General features: G+C 35.2%; 1 protein-coding gene across 1 annotated transcript in view; it reads right to left on the reverse strand.

Annotated features, from left to right (window-relative positions):
* Positions 1-24,512, reverse strand: part of Hel25E (ATP-dependent RNA helicase 25E) — a 105,333-nt gene that overhangs the window by 32,306 nt on the left and 48,515 nt on the right. Inside the window, exon 5 of the mRNA XM_090397149.1 lies at positions 19,292-19,410. Coding sequence (XP_090253275.1) covers positions 19,292-19,410 — 119 coding nt within the window. The remainder of the gene's footprint in view (positions 1-19,291; positions 19,411-24,512) is intronic.

The raw sequence follows: 24,512 nt of genomic DNA on the forward strand, positions 1-24,512 counted from the left end.
TAACCACCAATATGGTGGCACTCCAGCACATAGCTCAGCTCAGCTCTGTAAATAAGATAAATGTTTCTTGTTTTAGTTTCAACCTTGTGATTATGCTGATGCTCTGATGATGGCCCATTAATTTCTGGCCTAAACAACTGCAACGGGCGGGATTACTCTTGTGAATATATGTGTCTAACAGTCTTCCTGCGTCATAAGTGGCATTACACATTTGAAAATGAGAATTGTATCGTATTAATGTAAAAAAAAACCTCAACATACAAGAAAAAAATAAGAAAGGCATCTACTATATTGCTTGCTCTTGTGGGTTATCGTATTTTGAAAAAACAGGAATATCTGCTTTATTTGACTAGGAGAACACAAGTCATTAAATACCATGAGCCTGAACAGTCGGAGTTGCAGAGAATGCTATCGGTTCACTGGAACAAGACAAGAGTTCATAAGTCATTTCCTCATAGAATGTCTTTATAAAGAAATGCATGAAACCTTACTTCATTGTCCTAACTTAAACAGATCTGATGGTCTACATCTATCCTCTTTGTAGGAAATAGGAAAGATCAGCAGATTTAAAAAAGTACTAACTTTATTTTATCTATATTCCGTACTTCTAGTATTTTGAATAAAATAACAATTTCTGCAACCTACCCAATGTCTGAATTTTTTTTTACTTTCTACTTACAAAAAACTGCATAATTTTGTAAGAAAGTTCAAAATTCAAAAGACCCACAAGAAATTAAGTATTATTTTCTTCACAACAGCTTGTGTTCCTTTCCTGTTCTTGCAAGTCGGATACATTGCTGTTGCATGGAAAGTCCTCAATTACTTGATGTGCTTTACATAGTGACTTTGGGCCTAAACTTCTGAGTATATCAAATATGGAATCCAAGCAACAAATACAAATATTCATTCAAGGTGGATTTTTGAAAGAAATCATATCCAACAAAGAAAATTAAACCGCAAAAAAGAACATGGTATCAATACAAAACAAACAGCTTCCAAACAAACTGACATTAAATTTAAGCATTACTACCTGTGAGTTTAAAAATTTTGGTCAGTATACAAAGTTGAGTTAACTTACTGTACTAATTTTCTTCAAAGTCTTATTTCAGTTATTTAAAAGTTACTGCTGACAGGTTACATTAACTCAATCCTTCACGCTAATGAAAATTTTAAAATGCTCAATTACTCTTGGCACTTGGATTTAATTTTTATGCACTTAGTATTCATTATTTATGATTTTTAAGTTCAAAATTCAGAAGATCCACAAGAAATTAAGTATTATTTTCTTCACGACAGCTTGTGTTCCTTTCCTGTTCTTGCAAGTCAGATACATTGCTGTTGCATGGAAAGTCCTCAATTACTTGATGTGCTTTATATGGTGACTTTGGGCCTAAACTTCTGAGTATATCAAATATGGAATCCAAGCAACAAATACAAATATTCACCCAAGGTGGATTTTTGAAAGAAATCATATCCAACATCCAACAAAGAAAATTAAACTGCAAAAAAGAACATGGTATCAATACAAAACAAACAGCTTCCAAACAAACCGACATTAAATTTAAGCATTACTACCTGTGAGTTTAAAAATTTTGGTCAGTATACAAAGTTGAGTTAACTTACTGCAATAATTTTCTTCAAACTCTTATTTCAGTTATTTAAAAGTTACTGCTGACAGGTTACATTAACTTAATCCTTCACACTAATGAAAATTTTAAAATGCTCAATTACTCTTGGCACTTGGATTTAATTTTTTTGCAATTAGTATTCATTATTTATAATTTTTTTATATTCTCTCTCTCTGAGAGAGAGATTCATAATAATATAAATAACAATCCACTAATGCCTTTGGGGAATGAAAGGCATTAGCGGATTGTTATGCCATTTGGAGAATAAAGGCATAACAATCCACTAAAGCCTTTCATTCCCCAAAGGGAGTAAGCAAGGCAATTTCAGCCATATCTAACTATCAGTATGAAACATCTGGTGAAAAGAATATGGCAGACACCCATAGCCATCTTGTGGTCCCTATCACAATACTGTCTGAAATGGCATGGATTCTACATTCACTGTCCTTGAATTTACAGGATGAAAAGGGTGTATGGGATGTCAAGGAGAGATAGTACCTCACCACTTGGACGGTCGCACGTAATTGTGGTTCAGATGGATTGGTTCTCACTGGACACCCAAACTCTCACTTATGGCTCCAAGAAGCTACTGTAAACTGGTAGTGGCCACACCCCGGTAAACTGTGTCGACCCACAGGCTTAACTAAGTGAGGGTAGCCAGATATGGCATTCTCGAGCAGCGACTGTATTCGGTGAATTGGCTGCAAACAGCATCTGTACTCCATGTTAGGAGCGGTTGAATTCAGGTCAAGGAGTGGTGGTTGACACTTGACGAAACTTAACCATTGAAACCGAATGAACTCTAACCAACCTAAAGATACATGCTGGCTTGACTGTCGCCCGGTCAAACAAGGGTCGCGCCCACTACTAGGGAACCAAGATAGTGAAGGCGAAAAATATGCTATTGGAACAAAACATCACCTAGTAGACAGGAAAAACATAACAAGCATAGAATGTAAGAACTCTTCACCAGGAAGGAGCACTGGAAATACTACTGCATGAATTAGACAACTACTGATGGGAAGTGATTAGACTGCGAAACCAGATGGACTGGAAAAAGAGAATTCCACCATAGACAATACAAAATCTTCAGGTAGGGAGGACAACAAACACCAAGAAGTAGCAGCACTGATATTAAAACCAAAGGCTCAAAACTCTCTACAGTCTTACAATCCTATCTCACCTAGGATAATTAAAGCAAAGATTTAAAACATCAATTAGATCACTGACTATTATTCAAGTATACTCAACAACTTTGACATCATCAGAAGAAGACTTTGAGGAGTTCTATACAGATTTGCAAAAAGAAGTACAGCAGACATCAAGTCAAGATATCCTAATTGTAATGGGGGACTTAAACGCAAAAGTAGGCAAAGACTGGGATACCTGGCCAAGAGTAATCGGAAAGTTCGGGTATGGAGAAAGCAATGAACACGGTGAAAGATTGTTAAATTTCTGCTCAAATAATAGACTAACAATAACCAGCATTCTCTTTAAACAACCAAAACCCCAAAGAAAATGGACATGGATATCACCAGACAGACAAACCAAGAATATGATGGACTATATTATTGTAAACCAAAGATGGAAATCAATTATCCTAAATTGCAGATCGGACCATAAGCTAGTATTAGCAAACCTAAGAATAAAGTTAAAATCTGAACGCACTCTTAGAGTCAAAAGGAGACTGAATGTAAAAAAACTATAAGACAACAATATTCTAAGAAAATATCAACTAGAACTAGATAAAAACCTGAAGGAACTACCAAAACAGAATATAAACATCGAAGAACATTGGTGCAAATTAAAGGAAATAATATTAAAATCGGCAGAAAATACAATAGGTTACACAGAAAGAGAAAGTAAAAAGGATTGGATCTCGAATGAAGTCAAAAGGTTAAGAGATCAAAGGAAAAGCATGAAATTAAACAGAAATGAATATAATAGATTAACCAGAGAAATTAGAAAACTAGTTAAAAGAGACAAGAATAACTGGTTAGAAGAAAAATGCAAAATGGCAGAGAAACTATCAAAATTTGTTTATATAACCTTCATGGATTATATAAACAAATAGACCAAATTAGTAAGACATGGACAACAAAAATTATAATGATCAAAAACAAAGCGGGACAACTAATTAAAAGTAAAACAAAAAGAATGGCCAGATGGGAAGAATACTTCAGAGATTTATATAATAAAAACAGCTCCCAGGATTATTATTATTCCAGCCACTGAAATGGAAGAGGAAACAATTATCTTTAGCAAAGAAATAATAGCACACAGCATAGAAAAACTCAAAACTAGAAAAGCACCTGGCATTGATCAAATACACGCAGAATTCTTAAAAGCAGGAAAGAAACAACTTTTGGAACCATTACAAACATTATTTGAAGGGATCTACAAAAATGAAGCAGTGCCAACTGATTGGACCAAATCAGTTATAACTTCTATATACAAAACAGAATGTAATGATTACAGGGGCATTAGCCTCTTCAGTAGTCTAAGTAAGGTTTTTACGAAAGTACTCCAAAAACAAATTAAGCCATATATAGAGCTAGCGCTAGGAGAGGTACAAGCAGGTTTCAGACCAGGATGAAGCACAATTAATCAACTATTCATCTTAAGACAGCTAATAGAAAAGACACTAGAGTACAACCACAAGTTGCTAATAAATTTCATGGAGTTTCCTGAGGCATTTGATTCAATCCGTAGAAGCAAACCATGGAAGAATTTGGAATTCCCAACAAAACAATAAGAATAATAAAGAATCTGTATGAGAAATCTGAAAGTGCAGTACAAATGGAGGACACCTTAACCAACTGGTTCCACACAGAGAGCGGAGTAAGATAGGGATGCAATCTGTCACTACACCTGTTCAATCTTACGCTAGAAGAAGCAACCAATAAGGTCTTAAACAACGAAGACTCTGGAATCAAAATATATGGGAAAAATGTAACAAATTTAAAATTTGCAGACAACATTGCATCACTTGCAAGCACAGAAGAAAATCTACAGGAATTTCTGATAAAATAAAGGAGGAGTGTATAAAATCTGGATTAAACATAAATATAGACAAAACAAAAATTATGCAAATAGGAAAAGAAGTGCCAATCTGAAAATTGAAATTGATAGTAAGAATCTAGAACAGGTAGAAAACTTCAATCTATCTCAGAGGAGTTATTGAGTACAATGGTGAAATTACAAAAGATATAAACAGACGAATAAGTCAAGCATCCCAAATTTTTGGACGACTTAATAAAATATGGAAGTCAAGAGACATCAAACAAGTAACAAAAGTAAGTCTATGAAACAATGGTCCTCCCAATACCCTCAATGGAAGTGAATGCTTGAATCTCAAAAAGGCTGAAGAGAAAAAATTATTAGTTACTGAAATGGGTTGGCTAAGAAGAGTTTCTCTGCTGAATCGACTAAGAAACGAAGACATAAGGAAACGACTAAAACAAGAAATAACAATAATAGACAAAATCCAAGAAAGAAGACTGCGATGGTTTGGCCATGTGATCAGAATGGGAGCAGAAAGACTACCATCTAAAGCCCTGAATACAACGATGGAAGGTAAAAGATCCAAAGGACGGCCCAGAATTAAATGGATAGACAAAATAAAAGAGGACCTGAAAACCAAATCACAACAAGTGACACAAAACTGGACAGAACTGTTCAGACTCTCCCAGGACAGACAGAAGTGGAAAGAGTTCATTCGGCCTCATCATCATCCACATAGATGATACCTAGAATGGTCTTTCTTCAGGCGAATTTTTTTAAAAAATAGAATGCTGCCGTTCAATTATTCATCTATATTTCTATTCCTAATCATTTAATTTTAGTTTTAACTATAATCTCATTTAAATTTGTAACCACCAACATGGTGGTACTCCAGCACATAGCTCAGCTCTGTAAATAAGATAAATGTTCCTATAGATGCAAATGCCATTTCTACAATCCTTACCATGGGCCTAGTACATATATTAATTACCAAAATAAATGTTCACGAATGACTTACATGTTAGTACCATAATGATCGACAATGGGATTGCTATATAGTCAAACAAGATGAATCACATGTATATTTGTGAAGTGCACACGAGAAGATAAAACAATGTTATTTTGTTCATCAGCACTACCCCTCTGATTATATAATAGTCAATTCTCTATTAAAACACTTAAGGAATTGAACAACGTAGTTAAGGATATAAATTAAATTAAACTTTAATAAATATTTTCCGATATTTCGGCAACGTCACGTTGCCAGCTTCTAAAGGAACTTACAAAAAAAGTTACGTGCATGTAGGCACTACAACACAGAAACTGGAAATGAAGAGATGAAGCTATTGTTCTCCTAACAGTCCTGATGGTGCCCTCTAGCAGGCTAAGCAGGTGTCCCAAATTTGGGGCAGTTGATTTAATTGTCTAGACAGCTTCAATTTCAATTTACCGTATTGGCGGGCCTTCCGTGCGATTGTATCTCCGTGGATGATGTTGATTCTCGAAGACAGGCTTATACGTTATTTATGCATTATTAAAACACTTAAGGAATTGAACAACGTAGTTAAGGATATAAATTAAATTAAACTTTAATAAATATTTTCCGATATTTCGTTTGGCAGGGAAAATTCTACAAACAAATAGAAGGGACAGCCATGGGTTCACCACTCTCCCCACCCTCGGCCAATTTCTTTATGGAGACCTTTGAAGAAAAAGCCTTAGCCTCTGCCCCACAAAAACCAACCATATGGCTTCGCTACGTTGATGATGTGTTCGCTATTTGGCCACATGGCTCTGAAACACTTCTCTCCTTAACACACTTAAACAACCAACACCCCAGAATCAAATTCACTCTGGAAAAAGAGGAAAACAACAGCCTCCCTTTCCTAGACACACTAGTCACCCGGCAGCCTAATGGAACCTTGGTTTTCTCAGTTTACAGAAAACCCACCCATACAGGTAGATACATTCACCAACAATCCCCCCCCCCCCAAAAAAAAAAACAATATGGAGTAGTGAAAACACTATACAACAGGGCTAAACTAATCTGTTCAAACGACTTGGCCCTAAACACTGAACTAAATCACATCCTCAACACTTTCTCAGCCAATGGCTACCCCCCCCCCCCAAAATATTAGAACCTACAAACCACAGATTCCCCCACACACACAACAAGGATTACTCTAAATCCATCACCATTCCCTACATCCGAGGCACCTCGGAAAAGATTACCAAAATCTTAAAAAAACATGACCTGACCTCCTGTTAAAAACCTTACAGAAAATTGGCATCCCTTATCCGCTCAACAAAAGACCAACCACTTCCCCTAGACCTACCTGGTGTATACCAGGTCCCTTGCAGTTGTAAACTGTCTTACTTTGGCCAAACAGGCAGGACAGCGAATATCAGAATTTCGGAACACAAGGACTACACCGTTTTCACAAGTACAGTCATTCTGGGCTTGCGGACCATGCTCTGGATACACGCCACAGAATACGGTGGAAGAAAGCTACAGTGATACACCGTATCAAATACAAATTTGAAAGACTGTTTATGGAATCAGCCTCAGCCCTAAGAAATTTTCCAAACCTTAACAAATTTGGTTGTATGCGACTGCCCCAAATTTGGGAGGCCTACATCAGCAGACCTTCAGCTCAACGGCCAAGAACACCTACTTAGCCCGCTAGAGGGCACCATCAGGACTGTTAGGAGAACAATAGCTTCATCTCTTCATTCCCAGTTTCTGTGTTGTAGTGCCTACGTGCATGTAACTTTTTTTGTAAGTTCCTTTAGAAGATGGCAACGTGACGTTGCCGAAATATCAGAAAATATTTATTAAAGTTTAATTTAATTTATATCCTTAACTACGTTGTTCAATTCCTTAAGTGTTTTAATAATGCATAACCAACGTATAAGCCTGTCTACGAGAATCAATAGTCAATTCTCACTATAAAAAACAGAAACCACAGATAGTTTTTTTTTTAACAGTAGTATTAAACATAGTATTATGTCGATGGAGATAAGTCAACAGTTTGTTATACCGAAAGTCTAATGTATTTTTGTATAATTTGCTAATTCCTGCAACCTAACTTTTTACTAAAAATCTTTCTTTCACTAAACTAAGTTTAGTGAAAGAAAGAAAGATGGCAAATTGTAGGACTGTACTTTCTTGTGTCTTGGAGTTTCATTTCAAACTGTCTCTATTCAGTGAGCTTTACAAAGTGTGAAAAGAATCCTCCAATCATTGGGAATTTGATGCTTTGTCCAGGTCCATAGCTACTACAAAATTTTTATACCTCTATACTTTTCTGGTCAAATATCATCACTTTTTTTTTTTTACCTGAAATACCGACATGCACTCTTTGTATTCCTCAATTAAAATATACAAGACGATCCCAATCAGCACCTGAATTACCCACTTGTTTGAGAATTCCTTCACCCCCCTTTTTTTTTTTGTCAGTGGTTGTTCTATCTTATCAAACATGGATATCTCACATTTGCTATTTTGTTGTAGATCACCACAAAGTTGCCTTTTTATAAAACACAGGATTAATTTTTAATCACTATATCTATTCTTTCTAAAGATTGGCATGAAAATGTCCTGCCAAAAACAGTTTTACTGTATCACTAAATAATATATATATATATATATACAGTCTGTGTACTTATACTTAATATAGTACACAGACTGTAAATGTGTCTCCACCATGGTGGGGGGCTTGTGTGTCCCAATGACCCTGAGAGCAATGCTACCAGTAGGGCATCCCAAGCCGGACTGGTCAAATGTGAGGGTCCAGACTAAGAGACCCACCCTGGTCCTCCAGGTTGGTGGTTGAGCATGAGGCCGACAATCTCATCATGTAAACACCTTACTTATTAGGAACCAACTACCAAATTTAGCCTCGATATTAGACCGTACAAGATGGAACGTGAAATGTCAGAAGTTTATATAGAGCAAGTGCACTGCAAAATCTAAGTGATAACTTAAGAAATATAAAATGGATATAGTGGCAATTCAGGAAACTAGACAGATTGATAGTGGTGAACATAAATTAGGAGATCATTTGATATTATATGGCGGAAATATCACAGGAAGACATGAACTAGGAACAGGATTTATGATACAAAGAAGGCTATGGGATTCATAAGTTTTGAGGCCATCCATGAAAGACTCAGTAAAATAAGACTGCTAACAAAAAAGTTCAAAATAACCTAATTCACATGTATCCACAGAGGAAACTGATCAAGGTAACAAGGATGAATTCTATGATACTCTGGAAGGAATAACTGATGAAATACCAAATAATGACATAATTATACTTTCAGGAGACCTTAATGAAAATATAGGAAGAGATCTATAGACAACAAACAATCAGAAATAACAGCCTACATGACACTTCAAATGATAATGGTATAAGGTTAATAAATTTAGCAATATCCAAGAACGTGATAATAAGTAGTACAACATTTATGAGGAAAGACATCCATAAGCAAACATGGACATCACCTGATGGAATAACTCACAACCAAATTGATAATATTTTAATAGAAAGAAGATTTAGAAGTAGCATTCAATGTTCAGATGTTACAGAGGTGCTGACTGTGATTCAGATCATTATTTGGTAGGATCAGTAATGAAAAGAAAACTTAAAAACTATTTCAATATAAATAAAAAGACATACTAAACTCAATATCGATAATCTGAAAAACAATAACATAAGATTAAATTACTCTAATGAAATAAGCAGAGCTTAATAACATTGAAGAAACTGGAATGGAATTCATTGTTGTATACATAGAGCATCTGAAAAAGTTTAAGGATTCCAAAATACTTCATACTGTAATAAATGGTTTAACAATGAATGCAAAGAAGCAAAGCTTAAATGGCTTCAGAACGAACAATAACTATACATTTGCTAGTAGTAAATCAAACAAAACTATTGGGGGGGGGATGCTATTTAAACGAATGTATTGATAAAACTGAAAAAAAAATAGAATATATATAAATCCAAGGAACTTTTTTCAAGGTATAAAGAAACTAAAGACAGGCCATCAATCAAGAACTGCAATAATTAATGAATAATGAAGGACAAATTATTGCAAATAACAAACAGATGAAACAGATGGCTGAAAGGTGGAGGGAATATTTCAAACAGCTGCCAAAATCCCAAAGTAACATTTCTACCCATAATTTATTCTACTTGTGAACCAGAAGTCAAAGAGCCTTTAGTGAAACAGAAACAAGCATTAAAACTCTTTAAAATAATATAGCTGCAGAATTTGATAACCAGGCTTCTTATGTTGATAGTACCGATCTTTAAGATCGGTACTATCAACATAAGAAGCCTGAATGGCAAAGAAATGGAGCTAGCTGAGGAATTAGATAAGTACCAGATCGACATAATAGGAGTGACTGAAACAAAAAAGACAAAAACTGGTGAGATTTTTCTGAGCAATAAATTCAAAATGTTATATTCAGGCAATGACAATCAAGGAGTAGCCATAGTAAACACAAAATACGAGGCTAATCTTCTTGAATGGCAGTCAGTCTCAAGTAGAGTAATGTGGGCAAACATGAGAATGGGGAACTGGACAATGAGACTTATTTCTGCCTATGGTCCCACAGAAGGCTCTACTAAGGTAGAAGTGGAGGAATTTTTTGAGGCTTTAGAAAAAGCAACTGACACAATGAAAAAGGAAAAGTTGGTCCTTGTTGGGGGATCTAAATAGCAGAGTAGGAAATGATTGTGAGACATACAAAAATATTTTGGGAAAATTTGGAGAAAAGAGCAAAGCTAATAATAATGGCACATATCTGTTGGATTTCTGCTCAGGACATGGACTGGTTATTACTAACACCATGTTCCAACATAAAAATGTGCACAAATTCACATGGAGGGAAGAGGCAAGGAATAAGAAAAGTCTCATAGACTATGTCGTTGTTGATAGTGATGTTTTCTCCCTGGTACAGGACACCAGAGTGTACAGAGGATTTGAAATTGGAAGTGATCACTATTCAGTCTTGAGCAGGATAAAATTGAATTTCATAATGAAAAGAATAACATGTAAGAAAGTTTTAAAGCGAATAAAAGTTCAGCAGCTCTCAGATGTGAATTGTAGACTAAAATACACAAAGATTATTGAAGAAAAAATGAAAGAGTTTGAGAACAGGAATCAAACCTTAGAGATTCAGTGGCAAACTCTGAAGGAAACATTGATTGATTCTGCTAGAGAGGCATGTGGTGAGGTTGTCTGCAAGGATAAAAAAATCAGAACTCCCTGGTGGACACAGGAAGTTAAAGAGGCAGTGAAGGAAAAGAAGAAAGCATATCAAAAGTTCCTGTCAAATAAGTCAGCTTGTTCTCTTAGAGAATACAGAGACAAATGCAAAAATGCTAAACACTGTGTAAAACTAGCTAAACAAAAGTCATGGGAGGACTTTGGCAAGAATATAGAAAATAAATATCAAGAAGGTGGCAAAATATTCTGGAGGTTGTTGAAGCTAAGGAATGGAGGAAAGAGTGCTGTAAAAGGAGTTAGAGATGATAAAGGTGACATGAAAACCGGAGAAAAAGATATCCTTGAAGTATGGAGTAATTACTTTGAAAAACTGCTAAATGAAACAAGCAGTGATGACAGCGCAGTGGTAAAAAACACTGACCAGGCATGCAGTCAGGAATACATATTCATACTTGAAGTAGAAAAAGCCATCAAAGGCTTGAAATGTGGAAAGGCAGCAGGAGTAGATGATATTCGACAAGAAATGCTGAAGTATGGTGGTATAAGAGTCTTACAGTGGCTGCAATGCATAGTTTAGAAAGCCTGGACAGAGGGACAAATTCCCGATGATTGGAGTAGAGCTCTCAATAGTACCCATATATAAAAAGGGAAATGAAACTGAATGTGAGAATTACAGAGGTATTTCCCTACTGAGTGTTCCTGGCAAGATCTATGCAAGTATACTTGAGAAACGGTTGAGAAGAATTGTGGAAGAAAAGCTTGGTGAAGAACAAGATGGATTCAGGCCAAATAGAGGCTGTCAGGATCAGATCTTCACTTTACGATAAATAGTCGAGAAAGCATGGGAATATGACAGAGATTTGTATTTAAGTTTTGTCGATTTGGAAAAGGCACATGACAAGTTGCCAAGAGAGAAGGTATTCAATACGCTACAGTTATATGGTGCCAATGAGGCATTATATCAAGCAATACGTAGTCTTTATTTGAGTTGTAAGTCAGCAGTTAGAATTGAAGGAAGTACAGGAATATGGTTTAATGTTAAATCTGGTGTGAGACAAGGATGTACATTATCCCCTCGTTATTCATTATCTATATAGATCACATTATGAAGGAAAGTGGTATTAAACATGATATCAAAATTGGAGATGTTAATGTCAGCTCTTTGCTTTATGCGGATGATGTTATACTTCTAAATAAATCCGTAACAAGTCTGCAAGATTCTCTGACTAAATTGAATAGCTGTTGTAATAGATATGGCATGAAGGTCAGCAATAAAAAGACAAAGACAATGAAAATAGGCAGAATCATTGAAAATGTCAACTGTTTTGTGAATGGAGAACCTGTGGAACAAGTGAAACATTTCAGCTACTCACAATTTTTACTGAAGATATTAAATTAAATATAGAAATAGATAACAGAATCAGCAAGGGGACCGCGCGGTTAGCCTAGTGGCTTTGCGCTTCGCAACCATATGCCTGGGAAAGGAGTGTCCCAGGTTCGATTCCCGTTGTAGACGTGAGGAATTTGAGGATCTTCCTCAGGCATAGCCAAGTTAGCCGGTCTTGGGCGCGGCCAGTAGGGTTTTTTCCGTCAGTTTATCTGTCGTTTTTCATCCCGCAAACAGGCAAACCGGCCCAGTGAACATACGCCTCTACAGTCAAAAATATACCCTACCCCCCCAGCGGCAGACCAGGTGACGGGTCGGTTGGGAGTAGTACTAACAAGAAGTCGCATCTAAAAGTAACATGCGAACCCTGCATAGGAAGCGGGAATAACGCGTAGAAGAAGAAAATAACAGAATCAGCAAAGCTGGTATGGTAGGAAGTCAATTGAATAAATTCATATGGAATAAGAGAGAAATTAGTCGGAACACTAAATTAGCTGTATACAAGACAGTGTTCAAACCAATTTTTACTTATGGATCTGAGAGCTGGGTTAGAAGTAAAACACTTGACCAAAGACTAGAGACCGCAGATATGAGAGTCCTGAGAAAGATTATAGGCGTGAACAGATGGCATCAATGGCAATATCATATTAAAAACGAGGATATTAGGAAAGAACTTGACATTGTCAACATCCAAGCCTGCGTTAGCAGAACTAATCTCAGGTGGTATGGTAACTTAAACAGAATGGGCGAAGAAAGATTAGCAAAACAAGTGTTCTCTGCCAGGTTGGCAGGAAAACGACCCAGTAGGTGGATTGATACGGTACAAAGTGCCTTAGAAGATAGAAATATAAGATCTGATAATGTTGAAACCTTGACAAGTAACAGACTGATTTGGAGGAAAATTGTAGATAGGAAGTAGTAATGATGTAATTTTTTTCATGTAGTACTATCATATCCTGTACACCCCCTTGAGGGTACATGGCAGGAATTTGATGATGATGATGATGGAAAAGAATTAACAAACTGTTCACACTAATTGAATTCATATGGGAAAAATTAAAAACTGCCAGAAGACTGGAAAGAATCAATAATAATCCCCATCCACAAAAATAAGCCGATAAAAGAAAATATGAAAACTATAGAGGCATCTTACTTTTAAGTACTAGTAACAAAATCTTGTCTGCTTTATTCTAAAAATAATTATTCTATATGCAGAAGAGCTACTAGGAGAATATCAGGCAGGATTCAGAAGAAGTTGTTCAACCATTGATCACCTTTTTAGCTTGAGCCAAATTCTATAGCAAAATTAGGAATATAATAAAGAAAGTTATATTTTCATTGACTTCCAAAAAACATATGATAGAATACATCGAGAAAGTCTATGAAAAAGGAATTTGGAATACAAAGAAATTAATCAGATTTAAATGTGTGTACAGGAAATTCAATGCAGAGTCCTTAATAACAAAAAATTGTCATAGTCATTCAACAGCTCCACAAGTTTAAAACAAGGAGATGCATTATCATCTATATTATTCAACATAAAAAAAGTAATACAAAAAACAACTAAAAGTACTGTGTCATGCTCTGCACATTCTTGAGGTATGCAGACAATACTGATATCAAAGGAGAAAATGCAGTAAACTGAAAATTTTATAAACCTTAAAACCTCCTTTGAAAAAATACGTCTTAATATCAACCAAAATAAAACAGAATATGTAAATATTTGCTTTTATATTTACAAATGCAGAGATAAGGAACTCAATATTATAGATCCTAGATATTTAAATTGTATAGAAAAACTCAATACAATTTAAATACCCAGGATCTATAATAACTAAGGACAATAATATCCAAACAGAAATGAAGATGAGAATCCAAGCAGGTAATAAATCATATTTTTCACTTCAGCACCTCCTGTCATCTAGAAATCTGCCATGTGAATCTAAAATAATATCTACAGAATGCTAATAAGATTTGTATTATATGGTGCAGAGACATGGAATATAACAAAAGCTGATGAAGATGAATTACAATGCTTCAAAAACAAAATCTTAAGAAAAATATTTGGCCTAATTAAAGATAATGTGAGGAATGAATGGAGAAGGCTAACAAATACAGAATTCTATGAACTTTATAAGAAGCCACTAATAATAGACAAAATCAGAGCTATTACACTTTTTTTTATATAATCTTCGTCAAGTAGCTTTATTTTATCCTCCTACATGTTTCGCCAATTTTTTCTATTGGCATCCTCAGGGAATACAAACTAGTAAGCTAAAATGAAGGTTACAGACTAGGTTATAACTGATGGTTCTAATTCATACAAAAATTGGTATTGTGCGTGTCTCGTTAACGTGATTTATTCGTTATGGTTCATGACGTAATTGTTATGAAAGTTCATTTCTTTGATGTTTAATGATCTGATAAAAGTTTTCCAAATTTCTGATAAAATTAGACCTTGATTCTTGTTTAGGTTTTCAGTTTTATGGGCGACTGCAGCTGCTTCTTTGAAGGTTCTTGAATGGTAGTTATCTTCTATGTATGGCATAAGGCTTATCCCACTCAATGTGATGGTTAGTAGAGGCAAAGTGGCATGAAAGGCCTGAAATGTCTTGTCTGTTATTTCTGACATATCCTATGTGTTCTTTCTTTCTCGTTTCAAAGCTTCTAGAGGTCTGACCTACATAACTAATACCACATGAGCAAGGTATATTATATACTCCAGAGTACTTGTAGAATGGGTGAGGATCCTTTGGTGGTCAGACCTCTAGAAGCTTTGAAACGAGAAAGAAAGAACACATAGGATATGTCAGAAATAACAGACAAGACATTTCAGGCCTTTCATGCCACTTTGCCTCTACTAATCATCACATTGAGTGGGATAAGAGCCTTATGCCATACATAGACGATAACTACCATTTAAAAACCTTTAAAGAAGCAGCAACAGTCGCCTGTAAAACTGAAAACCTAAACAAGAATCAAGGTCTAATTTTACCAGAAATTTGGAAAACTTTTATCAGATCATTAAACATCAAATAAATGAACTTTCATAACAATTACATCATGAACCATAACGAATAAATCACGTTAACGAGACACGCACAATACCAATTTTTGTATGAATTAGAACCATCAGTTATAACCTAGTTTGTAACCTTCATTTTAGCTTACTAGTTTGTATTCCCTGAGGATGCCAATAGAAAAAATTGGCAAAACATGTAGGAGGATAAAATAAAGCTACTTGACAAAGATTATATAAAAAAAAGTGTAATAGTCTTATGAATAATTATCAAGAAAAAATTCAACATAAAATCAGAGCTAGTTGCATCTGATGGTTAGGTCAATGGAGAGAATGGAGGATAACAGGCTGGTGAAGAGAATTTTTTTACATCACCCAAATGGAAGATGTCCTAGAGGAAGAACCTGCAGAAGATGGATGAATAACATCAAAATGGACATGCTGAACCTGCAAAACTGGAAGGAGTTGGCTAAGGATAGAAAAAAAAAACAGAGAACTGTTGTGCTTGCAGCTAAGAACCTTAAGAAGTACTATACTTAGTGACAATTAGTGTAATTAGAAACAACTGGAATGAAAGTTACCCCGGATAATGAAAAACATCCCTCACTTTCAGAGACAATATACTGCATACACAGAAGCAACAGTTTTATTGCAGTATCAAACACATTATCTAACTAAATATATGCTTCCAACATCTTTGAAACTTTTTGTTGCAGAAAATATGTGGTAAGTCCTATTCATAATGCAGTCCTTGAATGTAAAAGCCAAATGATTTGTATGTGCATATACATAAAACTTGAAATCAGTTTGAATTGCATTTCAGATTTTCTATCATTAAGGCAATTCTCAAATAGTAATTTTACAAATGTAACAATTAAATTGCAATTAACATGCTGTATGTATATACACACACACACACGGAAAAATTTGTAAAAATGCTCCTTAATGATGTGGAAGGGGCATATGGTAAAGATTGCTCCCACATGAAGCAAAACACCACCTAACACAACAATGTTTGCATTTCAAATTGCTATCGCCATTTGACAAGAATATTCTCAATGAATTACAATCAATACTGCTTCAGGATGATACTGTTTCTTGGGGATTGGGGGGGTCATTTATCCTATAACCTCCAAGATTAGCACATTAGGTGCAAATGAAGTTTACTTTTCCAAAGATCTATAGGATGTTATTTTCCCTCATTATTTTCTTATTCCAAATCAGCTTATTGATAATTCAATAGTTCTGCTCAGAAAGTATAAAGATTTCTTAGAAAGAAAATGCATCCAATTCTTTTCTAGTGAACATGCGACTTTCTTTATGGAAGGAAGATTACTAGTTCCAATTTGTTTTTTTTTACAGTTTCAGTGGTGAATCCATATTTAATTTCCAGTCTCTCTTTATTTCTGATTATGAAGTATGATTAATTGTTCATTACGTTTTTGTTGTTTTTTTTTTTTTGTAATGCCTGGAATTTTTGCATCTCATCAGTTTTCAAATTTCACTTAATCCCCCTTACAAAGTAACATAAGTAAATTAACATATATAACCATTATTTATAGCAGTGGCACATTAAAAGTAGCATTGAACTCTTCTTTCTCCATACTGGAAGTTAATGCAGAAGGCAAGCATAGAGTAAAGAAGAGCAAGTAGTTACTATAAATAATTTATCTTCACTATGAAGAATGACTCAAAAGCTAGCACAGAAAGTAGTTCAAATATCAATGTCAAAAATTCATTTAAAATAATTGATAAACTAAGAGTTATATAAATTAGTAACTAATAAGTATAGGAAAATCATCCTATACAAAAGGTCCATTAGTTTTGCAAAATATTTCAAGAGCTCGATGACTACATTAGCTACTCTCACTATAGCAGACTGTTATAACAAATTTGCTCACTATAAACTACAAAACAAGTCCCGACCAAAACCTCATAGGAAGAATATATCCCTCCAGATTTGCATTAGTGAGCAGACATCATCAACATCCATATTTAGCAGATAAGCTTAGGTGTTGACAGTTATTCATGACTTAATTTTTAAACGGTATTAACACCACCAAACAATTTAATCAAAAGATGTTTTATTAACTGCTTTTATTAATCCTCATCTAACAGATAAACTTAGGTGTTTGACAGTTATTCATGACTTATTTTTTAAATGGTATTAACACCAAACAATTTAATCAAAAGATGTTTTATTAACTGCTTATATTTCAAATCAGCATCATCAGAGCACAACACACTTGTACATGCGACAATGAGTAAGTGAAGCAATACAATTGCAATGGAGAAAAGATTTTTTTTTTTTTTTTTTACATTAGAAGGTACCAAAATAGGACTAGATCTTTTGTCCATTGCAACTGTATTGTTTCATTTACTTATTGTCACATGTACGAGTGTGTTGTGCTCTGATGATGCTGATTTGAAATTCAGTGAAATAAAAACAGTGAATAAAACATCTTTTGATTAAGTTGTTTGGTGTTGTTAATACTATTAAAAATTAAGTCATCCATATTTAGTAACAAGAATAAGTTGATCATACCATTTTGCAAAGAAAGATACTTCCTGAAGATGCATGTCATTAAAATTTCAGAAAAGCAATTAAGGATGTTGCATAAAGAAAAATAAGTTTCTGCAATAAAGCAGTAAAAAAAGATATACACCATAAAAATAAACAATATTTTCCATCTGAATGTTGTTTCTTAAAATTATGAAACCACCAAAGCAGTGAATTGGAAGAAAAGCGATAAAATAATTAAAATTTAGTTGGCAATAATTGATCCATTTATTTAAGAAAGATAGCAATATGTAAACTTTCTGTATTTTTACGAAAGAAATTTGTTAAATTATGCTTAATATGACCTAAAAATCTTATAGATGTGTGGCATAAAAATTCACAATTATATAACATTTTCCCTGTCCCAACCAAAAAGATATTAATGTAAAATTTTATAATATAATTAATACTATGCAAAATTACATAAGTACTTAATATACAGCTTAGCAATGAAACCACATGAAATAGAAGATAGCCTGAAAGTAGCAGATCAGGGCTCTGTTGTCATCCAGGAGGCATGTTGACCAGAGCTGGAAACAGGAGCAGGATATGGAGTAGAGCTATACATATCCACCAAGGATCACGGCAAGACTGTCATCTTAGAAACTGGAAGGCAGAGAGAGAGACAGAGAGGTGGTCATCCATTCACCAGAGATGTAGTCATCAGGATACTCGTGACTAATATCCACTTCTTGGTATTCAGAACATGATGACTGAAGATCTTCAGGTATTTTCTTTATGACTGCAAAAATCTGTTTCCGAGATGATTCTTGGTTCAAGAGAACAGTCCATATCACTTGAGTCCATGATTGCAAAATGGTTTGCTGATGATAACAATATTTGCAGGGAAATTGGAACAAATTTATTTTTGAACGTGATCATTTCAAAAAGAGATGGCTTAAAACAGAAAACAGAACATTATTCCAAGAGTCTGAAAAAAAAAAGCTTTTAAGCACCAGAAAAGTTTAAAAGCATCTTCAGAAATCAAAACAAAGCTAGCCTAATCTTGACGTTGCCCCCCTTTTTGTTTCATTGCAGTAGGAAAAAAAAAATCTTAAGAGCCAGCGGAACAGATAGACCTAAAAAAAACTAGTTCAATATCAGGCATGAGAAGAGGACTGCATTAACTTGCAAATTAACAAGTTAGACTACAATTATTCAGTGGTCTATTCCTGTTAGAATGAAACTGTCCTAATTCTCTCCTAAGCTATCTTGAAAAGAATGCACTTATTAAATGCACCCAATGGCTTTGACAGCAGAATACCTAATCTTGCTAAAATCTACCTATCTATCCTAACAGATTCCTTTGCAATGATAGTAGAGCCTACTAACCAACCAAAAGAATGGACAGGTGCTAATATATACCCAATTATATTCTTAGAGAGTAACCAAAATGGAAATATGATGACATTGAAATTAAGTAGATGCAGCAGATGAAGGAAGAAAATAATTACATCTTGCATAAATTTTTTGCACACAGGACGAATTTCCCTGCTTAGCGTTGCACTGAACATCATTACTTGCTTCTCATGTGGAGTGTTGCGGAAGATTTCTTGTACATCCCTGCGCATATCTATTTAAAAAAAAGAAAAAGAAATTATGTTAAAAAAAAAAAAGCAAAATTAAATTATTAAAAACATTTACTCTCATTAAATGAAAATTCGGATGAAATTAATGCTTTTTATTATATACCCAATTCATTTATTCAAATGTTATACATTACTAAAACTTTTTCCTGTAATGCAACTCAATCATTGCATATCTAGCTATGATAAGTTGTTTAATATATAAAAAAGAAAAACTTCTAGAATGTAGCACAAAAAGTGTAGCAAATTTGAATAGCTGTGATCAAAAAGTACACGACACATACAGGGTGACAGATGGCAATGGCAGAATAACATTAAAAATTATATTAAGAAAGAACTTGACAATGTTAGCATTCAGAAGTATGTGAGCAAAGCTAACTCTGGATGGTATGGTCACTTAAACATAACAGGAAAGGTTAGTAAATCAGGTACTTGATGCTAGAATGGCAACAAAGAGAAGCTTTTTTAGTAGAAAAGCTAGATTTAGACAACTGATGTACCTTACAAGATCAAAATATAGGATGTCAAATTGGAAGTTATGACAACTAATTTGGGGTAAGATTACAGATAAGTAAATAATAACAATCTAAGATTTTCATGTAGCATTATGATAGTAGAGGAAACTTGATTTCAATATTTTAAAGTATTATTATTATTAATAATAATAATGGGGGGTGCTTAAGGGTCAAAGCTGTATAACTGAGAGGAGACCTCCACATAGCCTTGAAAGGAATGTGGAGAACCGACCAGGGGTTCTGACCTAATGTCCAATCCTCACCTTCTTGTGGTGCACCATGTTGGGTATCTACCTGGATACTGAACGAACGAGGATGGGCTGGCAATTTGGGATTTAGCCGACACCAAATTGTATTCTTATTGGCTTAAACCAATATAGAAAATGATAGTACAACATGACAAAATTTCATGCTGGCTGGGGCATCGCCCGGTTAAACAAGGACACTGTTGTTTTCGCCAGGGGATCCAGGGCAAACAGCGAAAAGTCAGCTACTGGAACAAATCTGAAAGCACACCCCAACTGAACATCACCAGAGTTAAAGATCGGTACTATCAACATAAGAAGCCTGAATGGCAAAGAAATGGAGCTAGCTGAAGAATTAAATAAGTACCAGATTGACATAATAGGGGTGACTCAAAAAAAAAAAAAAAAAAAAAAAAAAAAAAAAAAAAAAAAAAAAAAAAACTGGTGAGATCTTCCTGAACAATAAATATTATTATTATTCCTGACACCTCCAAGGAGTCCGAAGACTCATCGCGGGAGGATACCTACAACTGTCTCAACCACTACACTGAACCTCTACTACGCATCAACACCATCTACCACCCACTCCCACCACAACTGGTATGCTAAGTCTGTAAATTGCATGTGTTCTGAAGTGCCGATTTGCCGGTATGTGGGATGAAAAAACCGAGTTTCCGGTAGGAAAAACCCTGCTACCTCCGTCTGAGATCGGCTCACTCACCTTCGATTGAAAATCGTCCAGATAAAGATTCCTCCCATCGCGACGAGAATCGAACTTAGGCCTATTCCAATCGAAGGGCGCAATGTACCATTGTTCTTCCAATTGTGCTACGGAGGCAATTAAAATACAAAATGTTATATTCAGGAAATGACAATCAAGGAAAAGAAGCAGTAGCCATAGTATTCAATGCAAAATACGAGGCTAATCTTCTTGAATGGCAGGCAGTCTCAAGTAAAGTGATGTGGGCAAATATCAGAATGGGGAATTGGACAACGAGACTTATTTTCTACCTATGGTCCCACAGAAGGTTCAACTAAGGTAGAAGTGCAGGAATTTTTTGAGGCTTTAGAAAAAGCAACTGACACAATGAAAAAGGAAAAGTTGGTCCTTGTTGGGGATCTAAATAGCAGAGTAGGAAATGATTGTGAGACATACAAAAATATTTTGGGAAAATTTGGAGAAAAGAGCAAAGCTAATAATAATGGCAAATATCTGTTGGATTTCTGCTCAGGACATGGACTGGTTATTACTAACACCATGTTCCAACATAAAAATGTGCACAAATTCACATGGAGAGAAGAGGCAAGGAATAAGAAGTCTCATTGACTATGTCATTGTTGATAGTGATGTTTTGTCCCTGGTACAGGATAGCAGAGTGTACAGAGGATTTGAAATTGGAAGTGATCACTATTTAATCTTGAGCAGGATAAAATTGAATTTCATATTGAAAAGAATAACATGTAAGAAAGTTTTAAAGCGTATAAAAGTTGAGCAGCTCTCAGATGTGAATTGTAGACTAAAATACACAAAGATTATTGAAGAAAAAATGGAAGAGTTTGAGAACAGGAATTAAACCTTGGAGATTCAGTGGCAAACTCTGAAGGAAACATTGATTGATTCTGCTAGAGAGGCATGTGGTGAGGTTGTCTGCAAGGATAAAAAAATCAGAACTCCCTGGTGGACACAGGAAGTTAAAGAGGCAGTGAAAGAAAAGAAGAAAGCATATCAAAAGTTCCTGTCAAATAAGTTAGCTTGTTCTCTTAGAGAATACAGAGACAAATGCAAAAATGCTAAATACTGTGTAAAACTAGCTATTGTTTTACACAGTATAACAAAAGTATTAGGAGGACTTTGGCAGGAATAAAAAAATAAATATCAAGAAGGTGGCAAAATATTCTGGAGGTTGTTGAAGAAGCTTAGGAATGGAGGAAAGAGTGCTGTAAAAGGAGTTAGAGATGATAAAGGTGACATGAAAACCGGAGAAAAAGATATCCTTGAAGTATGGAGTAATTACTTTGAAAAACTGCTAAATGAAACAAGCAGTGATGACAGCGCAGTGATAAAAAAAACACTGACCAAGCATGCAGTAAGGAATACATATCCATACTTGAGGTAGAAAAAGCCACCAAAGGCTTGAAATGTGGAAAGGCAACAGAAGTAGATGATATTTCGACCAGAAATGCTGAAATGTGGTGGTATAAAAGTCTTACAGTGGCTGCACTGCATAGTTCAGAAAGCCTGGATAGAGGGACAAATTCTTGATGATTAGAGTAGTGCTCTAATAGTACCTATACATAAAAAGGGAAATAAAACTGAATGTGAGAATTACAGAGGTATTTCTCTACTGAATGTTCTTGGCAAGATAATAACCAGCAATAAAAAGAAACTATAAAAATAGGCAGGAATATAAAAAACTTCAGCTACATCCTGAATAGAGAAAACCTATAGAACAAGCAAAATATGTTATTTAGGCACAGTTAAATTAAATCTGGAAATTACGAACAGAATATGAAAGCTGGCATGGTTTAGAGCTCGAATTTAAATGACATGAGAGAAATTAGCCAAATACTCAGCTAGCAGTATACATGACAGTGTTCAAACCAGTTTTACGTTCTGGAACTGAGTTAAAATAAAGTACTTGGTAAAAGATGAGACCATAGATACAAGAATTCTCAGAAAAATTAGGGGCCTGAATCCGCTTTAAGCTGGATTCAGGCGAAATAGAGGCTGTCTGGATCAGATCTTCACTTTACGACAAATAGTTGAGAAAGCATGGGAATATAACAAAGATCTGTATTTAAGTTTTGTCGATCTGGAAAAAGCATATGACAAGGTGCCAAGAGAGAAGCTATTCATACGCTAGTTATATAGTGTCAATGGGGCATTATATCTAGCAATACTCTGTATTTGAGTTGTAAGTCGGCAGTTAGAATTGAAGGAAGTACAGGAATATGGTTTAATGTTAAATCTGGTGTGAGACAAGGATGTACATTATTCCCTCTGTTATTCATTATCTATATGGATCACATTATGAAGGAATGTGGTATTAAACCTGATATCAGAATTGGAGATGTTAATGTCAGTTCTTTGCTTTATGCGAATGATGTTATACTTCTAAATAAATCTGCTACAAGTTTGAAAGAGTCCCTGACTAAATTGAATAACTGTTGTAATAGATATTGTATGAAGGTCAGTATTAAAAAGACAAAGACAATGAAAATAGGTAGAATTGTTGAAAATGTCATTTGTGTTGTGTACAGGGAACCTGTAAAACAAGTAAAACATTTCAGCTACTTAGGCACGATTTTTTCTGAAGATGGTAAATTAAATATGGAAATAGACAACAGAATCAACAAAGCTGGTATGGTAGGAAGTCAATTGAATAAATTCATATGGAATAAGAGAGAAATTAGTCGGAACACTAAATTAGCTGTATACAAGACAGTGCTCAAACCAGTTTTAACTTATGGATCTGAGATCTGGGTCAGAAGTAAAACACTTGGCCAAAGAGTAGAGGCCGCAGATATGAAAGTCCTGAGAAAGATTAGAAAAAAAATTCCTGAGAAAAATATCTCAGCCATATTTCAGTTCACAATGAACTCAGGCTATTTCGTTTGGCAAGGAAAATTCTACAAACAAATAGAGTGGACAGCCATGGGTTAACCACTCTCCCCACCCTTGGCCAACTTCTTTATGCAGACTTTTGAAGAGAAAGCCTTAAACTTTGCCCCACAAAAACCAACTATATGGCTTCGTTATGATGATGTGTTCGCTATTTGGCCACATGGCTCTGATACACTCCTCTTCTTCCTGATACACTTAAACAACCAACACCCTGGAAAAAGAGGAAAACAACAGCCTCCTTTTCTTAGACACACTAGCCACCTGCCAGCCTGATGGAACCTTGGTTTTCCCAGTTTATAGAAAACCCACCCATACAGGGCAGATACATTCACCAACAATTCTCCCCCCCAACACACACACAACAATATGGAGTTATTAAGACACTACACGACAAGGCTAAACTTATCTGTTCGAATGACAATGCCCTGACCACATTCTCAATACTTTCTCAGCCAACTTCCTCACCCCCACCCCCACTTCACAACAAGAATTACTCTAAATCCATTACCATTCCCTACATCTGAGGCACCTCGGAAAAATTACCAAAATCTTAAAAAAACACGACTTTACCTCTTGTTACAGACCATATAAAAAATTGGCGTCCCTTATCCGCTCCACTAAAGACCAACCACTTCCCCTAGACCTACCTGGTGTATACCAGGTCCCCTGCAGCTGTAAGCTCTCATACTTTGGCCAAACAGGCA

The sequence above is a fragment of the Typopeltis vanoorti genome, chromosome 8, assembly GCF_054136105.1.
Source record: "Typopeltis vanoorti isolate ZY-2024b chromosome 8, IOZ_Tvanoo_1.0, whole genome shotgun sequence".
Taxonomy (NCBI): Eukaryota; Metazoa; Arthropoda; class Arachnida; order Uropygi; family Thelyphonidae; genus Typopeltis; species Typopeltis vanoorti.